At 48.1% G+C, this 9,781-nt stretch overlaps 1 protein-coding gene across 2 annotated transcripts; it reads right to left on the bottom strand.

Annotated features, from left to right (window-relative positions):
* Positions 1–221: 221 nt before the first annotated feature.
* Positions 222–8,299, bottom strand: LOC103970346 (uncharacterized). Of its 2 annotated transcripts, none has more exons than XM_009384092.3 (3): positions 8,146–8,299; positions 7,690–8,053; positions 222–494 (listed from the first exon to the last, which is right to left on the bottom strand). In XM_009384092.3, exons 2-3 carry the CDS (start codon positions 8,044–8,046, stop codon positions 465–467), a joined length of 387 nt encoding a protein of 128 aa, XP_009382367.2. In that variant the 5' UTR covers positions 8,047–8,053; positions 8,146–8,299; the 3' UTR covers positions 222–464. The 2 variants fall into 2 exon arrangements, with proteins under 2 accessions (XP_009382367.2, XP_009382376.2); XM_009384101.3 differs by having other exon boundaries at positions 7,690–8,056; positions 8,146–8,294.
* Between the last annotated feature and the right edge of the window lie 1,482 nt (positions 8,300–9,781).

Genomic DNA, 9,781 nt, shown 5'->3' with positions numbered 1-9,781 from the left:
TAAGAGTATTCGCTAGAATAGAATACCCTTTCTATTGATTTCTACCTTAAATTTAAACATGATTTGACATCAAATAAGATGGAGTAAACAAAATCCTTATACTAGACCAATGAATCACATGAATGAAGCTTAGAATTCAAGATGATATGGACGAAGATGATATAGCATAATACTATAAACTCACAACCATGGACATGTTTATTGATAATTAGCCAAAAAAATGGCCCAAGAAATTATCACCTATGTGGATTATTGATTAGATTCACAGACCAGTCATCTGTCTTACCATACATAAAGGACACCACATAAAAACTGAGCCCAAATGTTGAAATCACCAGTTAGGACCACACACACGTACAAATGCTATCAAGTCAGAAACTCAAACAGACATAAAACGTCTAGTCTGACATGAAAGATCTAAAGAAAATGAAGATCTCTAGAAAAAGCTGGATCCAGTGTCCTTGTCACTGCTTCTGTTCTTCAGCTTTCTTTGGCTGTAAAAGTAAATGCACATCTTACACTGATTCTCAGGATAATCAGAGAACATACGAATAAAAACTTCAATTAAATTCCAGTATCAGATAACATCCAATCAAGCACAGTTATATTAATGGAATAACACAAACAATTTTGAATCTCAAGAGAAACATCATATTCGACTGAATCTTGAGTACACAATCTAAACTTTTGCAAAGAATTAGATAACTGAAAGTTGAAGAAGGACAAAAGGAATGCTACCAACCATCCAAGTGCGAGGCAACCATCTTTTACATGACTCCTCAGCAATTGGGGCAACAAAAAGGAATCTTCACTCGAAATATTTGAATAAATAAATTCATAACGTAACTCATTAGATAAACATGTATCCAATTTAATCGATAGTTTATATGTATACAAATGGTTCTATGTTACATGCCTCCTAACACCATGTGTTGTCCAATCTTAAAGAAGTTTGCAGCACGTGTTGAGGTACCGTATCGTTATAAATTAATGCATAAAAGCATTAAATAGAGAAAATATTAAAAAGCTTCACAAGACTAGTGTATGTAACAATTAGGCCTACTAAGTAAGCGAATGCCAGAAACAAAACCACAGTTACACCATATAACATCTGATGCAAGACGAATGGAGATGATGAACTGCTACCTTGGTAGGAGCTACTAGCGAGAAGAAACCTGATTTCTCATCATTATCACTAATGTAAGACTGAAACCTGATTACGCTTCATAAACATAATTGATTAAAAGCACTATGTTTCCTTCTCAAGGACTGCTTTTATTTATTACAAGAGTCCTGTTAATAATGCTTTTTGGAAGAATATCATAATTTTCATTCTATGAAATCCACCTACCAGCCTTTAGTCCATTTAATTATGTTCTTGGCTGGTATCTTAGGCCACGTAGGGCCCTTTCAAATCCAGAGCAACATACCTTTCCACACTTTCTTAAACTAACAGATACGGGACCTGGAACATTGGCAAAACATCTATAGAATGCCTTCTTAGGCATGCAGTAAGGTTTTTCTCACCATACATCAGCTACTAATTGGCTGGAAGTTGCCATGCTAATCTAGGCTATTAATGTATGATGACTTCCAAAACTGGTTTAAATCTGAACTCAAATCACCTAAAATTGACTCACAAACTGATCCAAGCTGGATCTATATAACTCATAGAAATTAACTCAAAGCAATGAACCTAATTTACACTATTTAGAAATCAATCAATCCCAACTCTGAGTCCTTTTGGTAAAGCAATTAAATGCTCAAATAGAACGGGCTACACTGTGTCTGAGTGGATGTAATTGAGCAAAGAATTCTTATATAACTTGGGTCTTCTAGGGACAATATGTACCTAACCGGGTATGTCACGGACAAACTTCGAAACAGGGTGTTTGATGTAATGCTTATGTATGTCCGTGTCTTTTGGCATGTTCATGCCTTGTATAGCATATAGAGGGGCAGCCGAAGGCTTAATAGTCCCATTTTAGTTGGGTTGGTGGCCTCTTTAGGCTTGTAAATAAAGGTTGTATCATGTGGACACGTGCGAGAGATTCTCGGTCTGTAATGGACCATTTTACCCTTTGTTGTGCCACTGTTCAGAGCTTGTAAAGTCTGTTTGTAATTTGCATTGTCTATGAAGTGTTTTTCGAAGATGTTTGCTTGTGGATTCCGATTGAGGCGTTCTCTCTAACCCGTTCTCTCTTTTGATGGTCCTAAGGGACAATGGGAGGCTTCGGGGAGGCTGACCTTTGCAGACGGACACGCAAGGGTGCCGCACGACTTAGGCAAATCCAGCTAAGTCCGTGACAGATGGTATCAGAGCGGGACAAGCACTCATAGAAACACTTAGCATGCAAACGTGGGGGACCTAGCAGGGCTGCGTTGAGGGCAGTCAGCACACGCGCGACCGTTTGGGGGAAAACGGGCATGGTGATGTAGGGAAAAGGAGTCGCTCAGAGAAGCGGGCATCTGAGATTGGCATTCAGAAGAATGGCCAACCCTTCGCGCAAGAGGCACCACGAGAACAGGCAAGCTTGGAAGAATGTGGAGCGCACAAAGGTTGGGATGGCTGAGTTTGAGCTACGGCTCAACGTTGACAACTATACTTGATGGTGCTCAAGACAAGCGATGCGCTTGGTAAAGGACGAGACCATCCAAGGTGGAATGAGTTAATCAACGACCAAAAGAGTTATGCAAAGCTCACAGAGGTGAGGGGAATTGCTAACTCGAAGAATTTGGTACTCATGCATGGGCTTGTATGCGGACGATGGAATGTTCGTGGCCATCCCAAGGCGACCGAAACTCGGTGCCAAGGAGCATTGAAACTTTCTCTTCGGCATGTGAAAGATACGTCCGTAGGAGGCTGAAGTGTGCAACGAGTTCAGCATGTTGCTAGGCCTTGAGGGGTGCAGTGGGGACTGTATTGACGGGGAGTCGCAATCTAGCAAGTGCGTTTGCAGGAGGCAGAACAATGCACAGTTTGTTCAGCAGATCGGAGTAGTCCAAGGGGATGGTGGTCTCCGAAACGAAGAGAGATGTTGCTCCAACGGGATAGTTATCCAGGAGGGATAAGTCCCGGCTCTCTAGAGGGAGAATCATGTGAGACGGACCTCACATGTTGAGGAGGAGTACCTCAACAAACAACAACTCCACGAAGCTCGATGGACTGAGCAAGCGGCGAGGAGTCGTCGCATGATCTCGCTTGAGAGAATGCATTAGTGGATGCATTGCGAGATCAAGTGGGGGAGCGACCCAAAGCAACTTAAATGAAGGCACACTTGGAGTCGATGTGGAGATCGGACCCAAGGGAGGGCTGACCCGTGGAATGGTGGGCGCGAGGGCCACCATCGACTCAATGCAAAAACAAGGAGCGGAGCAACTTGGGTGTAACTTGGCGAAGTACTCAAGCCGCATGAAGGGAGCCAGCATAGAAGTTGGAATGTGGAGCAGAGGCACAGTGCTTTCCTTAGACAGAGGTCAAGGACATGAACTCTTGCAGAGGCAAGAGTAGGATCATGTTGTTCCATGGGTCCTTCATTCTGACGGAGCGGACTCATCTTGCATGGTGCCAAAGACGAAGGGAGCTTCGGGGCACATGCACCTTATCTCGGAGAAGCATTTGATGGAGGAACTAAGGCGACTCAATTTGCGGAGGCGAAGTTGGATTCAAAAAGCCTTAGCACGGGGCAAGAGGACGCAGAGGCGGGTACTCTTGAAGAATATGCCACAGTGTTGCCATTCAAGTTGCCATGAAGGAAGCAGTGCGCAGCGGAGATTGTGCTGGTAGGGGCAGAGGCCCAGGATCCAGACAATGGTGCACAAATTACAGTGAAGTCGGTGGACTTCGGGAGCTACTAGGCGACGGACTGTCCTAGAGCGGTGCTTCATCTAGGTGTGACCCAAGAGTGGGTGGATGAAGGTCGATTGCCAAAGGAGCGAACAAAATCGAAGGTGGAGGAGACCCTGCGATGTATTGGCAGAGGCCACACATGGAGAGTTCACAATTCGAGTTTATTCCACAAGGATCAGAATGCAATGGAGATGTCACCAGGAGGCGACATGGTGCAGCGGATCGTGGTGGAACAGTTCGTGGCAATGCGATACACACGACAGTGAGTCCCGGGAGGGACTAGATCATATGGAGGTATGATCGGGAGCTACTGGGAGCTCCACTTCGGTGAACAACACGACAGCAAGAAGGGCTATGGATTCAAGGAGTGAAGGCCATGGTACCGCAGAGGCGGGTCTTCCGTGCGTGCATCGAATTTTGCATCGGATGAAAACCTTGGTCATCAGCATATGGGGGCTGGGTTCCACCAAGGGAAAAGTTCGAATGCAAGTACCAGTGAGTCCCGGGAGGGACTAGATCATATGGAGGTATGATCGGGAGCTACTGGGAGCTCCACTTCGGTGAACAACACGACGGCAAGAAGGGCTATGGATTCAAGGAGTGAAGGCCATGGTACCGTAGAGGCGGATCTTCCGTGCGTGCATCGAATTTTGCATCGGATGAAAACCTTGGTCATCAGCATATGGGGGCTGGGTTCCACCAAGGGAAAAGTTCGAATGCAAGTACCAGTGAGTTCCATGGGAGGGACTGGATCATGCAGAGGTATGATCAAAGCAGCTGGAGAGTTGGACTACTCCAGAGCTCATATTCGCTTAAGGGAGCCCGACAAGTCAGAGGACAAGGCCGAGTAAGCGAACGTTGCTACCAAGGAAGCTAAGGAGAATAGAATTGGTGCAAACCCTACAACGTGATGGCAGAGGCCATGCATGGGAGTTGCAGTCTGTCTCTCCATCGACCAAACAGACTGCTTGGAGAACACAGAGGTGTTGAAGCAGGGGGGTTCGAAAGGGGCGAGGAAGCGACGACGAGTCTAGAGGGACTTAGCTACCCAAAATCAAGCATCAGTTAGAATGGAAGTGGACTCAGAGGAGTGCCACAGAGACATATCTACTGATCGTGAAGAAAAAGGATGCAGATGTGAGGCGACGGATAGTAGGGCCATGGGTATGGCAGCGCCATGGTACCGCAGAGGCGGGACTTCTGTGAAAGTCATTGATCCCTTGCTCTCATGGAGGGAGAGCGCTTGGTCGTGAAAGGGGCCGAGGAGGTGGAGAATGCAGAGGCAATCTCCAAGTACCGAGACAAGGCTGAAGGGCAGAGGCCGAAGAACTTCGTAAGACCGGTGTCAATGTGCTTCTCATCAAGATAGCCGAAAGTGAAGGACTTCGGGTCATGCAAGAGTGCATAACCAAGGAACGAAGCAGGCAGTACGCGGTGCTGTACCTTTGCTACTCAGTGGAGTAGGCGGCAGGGCTGATGGAGAAGACGGTATAATCCCAGAGGCGACCAAACCTATCAGAGAATTACTCCAAGTTGGGGTGAAAACTTCCTGCATTCCAGAAGTTCAATGGCATTGAGAAGGTGAATCACAGTAGCTAACTCAACGCAAGGAGTGCAAACACTTCAAGTGCTTCAGAAGTGTGAGCAAAGAGCAGGCGAAGACCAGTAACCAGCTCGATGCATGAAGTACAACCTCGAGGAGGCAGGCGAAGTCAAGTAACCTTTGCCTTCTCAATCCTTAAGAGAATGAGCGAAACCGAGTACCCCAATTCTCTTATCTATCCAGCAGAGGAGCTCTGCACAAGTTCAAAGACCCTTCGAAGATAATGGAAGACAATAGTTGTCAAATCCTCACCAACAGTGATCAGTGCTACTGAGAGTAGATTGTCCGCTTCATTTCCTAACGAAATGCCAATCGAAAGCGGAAGTGATGCGAACCTACTTGGATGTGACAACTAAGTGAAAGAAGAGTCAATGAGCAAATTTTGTGGAGGAAAGACCCAAAACTTCAGAAGTTTGCGAGACGATGCTCGTTAAAGCTCCAACAAGCATCCACCCAGTTCAAGCAGCATGAGGAATTTGAGAGACTGACGCAGTAAGGATGGTCTTTTCCTTCATCTGGGGGATCCGCAGGAATCAACAATGATCAACACAACTCAGCCAACCCCACACCAGAGTCAAAGTCATTGGTGAGTTGCAGCAGCATGGCGGATCAAAGGTTCGACTACTCAAAAATAGCAGCAGAGAGCAGCTGGGAGCCAAGAGGCGCATTGTAGCCGGAGCAGAAGATTGAAGACTCAGCAAAGGCGAGGAGTTGCAGTGTCGACAAAGGCTTCAACGAGGACGTCGAAGGAATAAGTGGGGGAGAATGTCACGGACAAACTTCGAAACAGGGTGTTTGATGTAATGCTTATGTATGTCCGTGTCTTTTGGCATGTTCATGCCTTGTACAGCATATAGAGGGGCAGCCGAAGGCTTAATAGTCCCATTTTAGTTGGGTTGGTGGCCTCTTTAGGCTTGTAAATAAAGGTTGTGTCATGTGGACACGTGCGAGAGATTCTCGGTCTGTAATGGACTATTTTACCCTTTGTTGTGCCACTGTTCAGAGCTTGTAAAGTCTGTTTGTAATTTGCATTGTTTATGAAGTGTTTTTCGGAGATGTTTGCTTGTGGATTCCGATTGAGGCATTCTCTCTAACCCGTTCTCTCTTTTGGTGGTCCTAAGGGACAATGGGAGGCTTCGGGGAGGCTGACCTTTGCGGACGGACACGCAAGGGTGCCGCACGACTTAGGCAAATCCAGCTAAGTCCGTGACAGGGTGTCAATTAATTGCAATTTGTTAATATTTTAGAGTCACTACAAGAATCTATTTTTATAATGCTTTTTTTAATATTTGAGAACATAGAATCCTGACTAACAATGGCATCGAGGTCAGGTGAGGTGGGATTGATACAACTCACCCCTGCTCCTATCCCAATTCTAGATGATGTTTAAAAAAATATTATATCATTCTCTACCCACACAAAAATCATGATAGGCAACAGGTTCTTTTCCACCCCCAACAGATGGTGAAACTTGGTGATTTCCAGCATCTGAAGTAATCAAAGTGGTAAATCTCTCAGGTGAAGATGAGGAGAGGTCTTGAAAAATAAGATTGTACTTTATTTGATTGGTATGTTGAAGATGAAGAAGGTACAACATGACAACAACAATAAACAACATGAGAAGGATTGACAACCTTTTAAATGGTTAGAGATAAGGGAGGCACCCAAAAATCTGTCTTCCAATTCCTTGATAAAGGGGTCGATAATTCATTCGGAATGATAGACCATGGGATTTTGACAAGCAATTATCAATTCTACAAGGACTTACAGGATGTGAATTGCCATCGTCATAGAATTATTCTACATCCCCATATAGATCAGGACGTACGATCTGCAATTTAATTGTAAGAATCTAAATATAACTAAAGCTATTTCAGCTAACTAGACAGAGCATGCTGGTATGAATAACTCAAATAAAGTTGGATAAGTAAATTCCTTGGCTCCGTTAGAAGTCAAACTCTCTAGAAAGAAGTCCTCTAATAAAGGGAACAATGTCTGTATACTGGACTTCAAATCTGAAAGGATTGTCCAGCTTTTGTTACTCATGGAATTATCAGTACTCAATGTATAATACCGACGCCTAATCAGTTGAAAGAAAAGGAAACTAATACTGAGATCGGCATCCAAGAAGGGAAACATACCAGCACAAACAACAGAAACATCAACAAGTCGCACGGGATCTGTATGAAGAAATGCCTCGCCGAGAAAGTAGAGAAAGAACGAAGCAAACACGCACCTTAGTACCGGGGAAGGATTGGTGGATCTCCTCCTCGGGGATGAGTACGGGCCACGGCTCGCCAGCTTCGCGGAACATCTGTTCGGTCTCGAGGAGCTGACCGCGGTCGAAGATGCGCTGGCGGATGGCCTGTGCGGGGACACCGGCGGCATCTATGATCTCCTCGACGCCATTGACGTAGGTCACAGCGATCCGCGGGGGGCTGTCGTCGGTGCGGCGCTGCAGCTCAACCTGGCAGGAGGGGTTGGATTCCTTAGCCTTACGGGCATTGCACTGCGCCAAGATCTCGACGCACGCCGCCTTCCGCGGGTCCAGAGCGTTGTACTCCACCCGCACCTTCGACAGAAACTTCAGCATCCTGTTCCTGCTGAACAGGAGAGGTAAGGAAGAGATCGAACGAAGCGAAGCGAGCAGGAGAAGCGCGGTAAACGGTGGTACGCTTAAGGCCACTTTTACCAGTAGAGAGGCAAATCGTCGGGCCACAGCCGTGGCGCGGTATCCGAGGAGGAGGCGGCGGCCCCGAAGATTAGGAAGTTCTCCCCTGGAGGAGGAGGAGGAAGAATTTGAGGCGGTGATGGGGTTGCATCTGGTCGGGAAGCGGTCTGTTGAATGCGAACCCGGTGACATGAGGCCTTCAGGTTTAGGTTAGGTCGTGTCTTGGTCGGACTTGGGTCCAATGTAATTTTCAAAACTCCTATTCTGTTACTAAGTTGTTATATCTATCAATGGAATGATATAATTTGATATATTAAATGGTAAGCTATTAACCTTCTATTATTTGGGTACCACTAATGTTACAGTAAGTAACTTTTTTAGTCGTGACCTCGGGGTCGACGCGGCTGGTTCAGGGGTCCGAATGGCTGGGACCAGGCATGGCTCCTCTCGAGATCTTGTGGCGGCCGATTGCGGGGGATTTGACTGGAAAGGTCCACTACGCCGGGTAGGGTCGGCTTCGGTCGAGTACCTGCACAAAGGTCGAGTCGGCGGTTCGGCCCGACCCCTCCGACGATCAAGTCAGTGATTGGGAGAGGAGTTTTCAGATGAAGTTGTCCCCCTTATTCGTTGGGAGCTAGCGGGTATTTATAGGTGAGTTTGATGTTACCTGATGTGCTATCCTACCGGGGCAGGGCCGTACTTCTGATGGCATCTGTCGTCGTCGTGGGCGTTGCGTGGAAGGCCGAGCTGCCGCAGGGTATGGCGAGCTTCGATCGACGCCTTCCCCTGCCTCGGCCGGTCGTGCGGGGTCAGACGATGAGGTCGTCTGGGTATGGTGGGTGTGGGTGCACATTATGTTGGTGTTAATGCTCGCTCCATGGGGCAGTGTGCCGTCCAGGGGTAGCTGACGTCGTAGTGTATTACGTCAAATCTGGTGTGTTACGTCAAATATGTTTTTACCCCTATCATATTCCCCCCCCTGAAAGGAGCTATGCGTCGGTTTTTGCATGCAGGGGGTCCGATGCATGGCTTCCTACTTCAGGTGGGCTGGCCGCATAAGCATGGTCTCGGGCGGCGTGCAGCCGAGGGCCGAGGAGCACAACGCAGGCGGGCTGACCGCGCAGGTGTGGTCTCGGGGAGCGTGGAGGGATCACAACGCAGGCAGGTTGACCGCGCAGGTGTGGTCTCGGGCGGCGTGCAACCGAGGGCCGAGGAGCACAACGTAGGCGGGCTGACCGCACATGTGTGGTCTCGGGGGGCGTGCAGCCGAGGGCCGAGGAGCACAACGCAGGCGGGCTGACCGCGCAAGTGTGGTCTCGGGCGGCGTGCAGCCGAGGGCCGAGGAGCACAACGCAGGCGGGCTGACCGCGCAGGTGTGGTCTCGGGGGGCGTGCAGCCGAGGGCCGAGGAGCACAACGCAGGCGGGCTGACCGCGCAAGTGTGGTCTCGGGCGACGTGCAGCGGAGGGTTGAGGAGCACAACGCAGACGGGCTGACCGCGCAGGTGTGGTCTCGAGGGGCGTGCAACCGAGGGCCGAGGAGCACAACGCAAGCGGGCTGACCGCGCAGGTGTGGTCTCGGGCGGCGTGCAACCGAGGTGGCTTCAGGCATTATGCGGCCGAGGAGGTACTTGGTTTTTGGCCAGCGATTGATCGTTC

This window comes from Musa acuminata, chromosome BXJ2-2, assembly GCF_036884655.1.
Source record: "Musa acuminata AAA Group cultivar baxijiao chromosome BXJ2-2, Cavendish_Baxijiao_AAA, whole genome shotgun sequence".
NCBI lineage: Eukaryota > Viridiplantae > Streptophyta > Magnoliopsida > Zingiberales > Musaceae > Musa > Musa acuminata.
The sequence above is the reverse complement of the archived record's forward strand: the minus strand, read 5'-3'. Positions and strand labels throughout refer to the sequence as shown.

Excerpts from the sequence above, each read along its gene's own strand:
- LOC103970346 (XM_009384092.3), bottom strand. The coding sequence starts at position 8,046 with ATGCTGAAGTTTCTGTCGAAGGTGCGGGTGGAGTACAACGCTCTGGAC. Across the intron at positions 495-7,689 it reads AATCCTTCCCCGGTACTAAG|CCAAAGAAAGCTGAAGAACA; the intron begins GTGCGTGTTTGC and ends TTACTTTTACAG.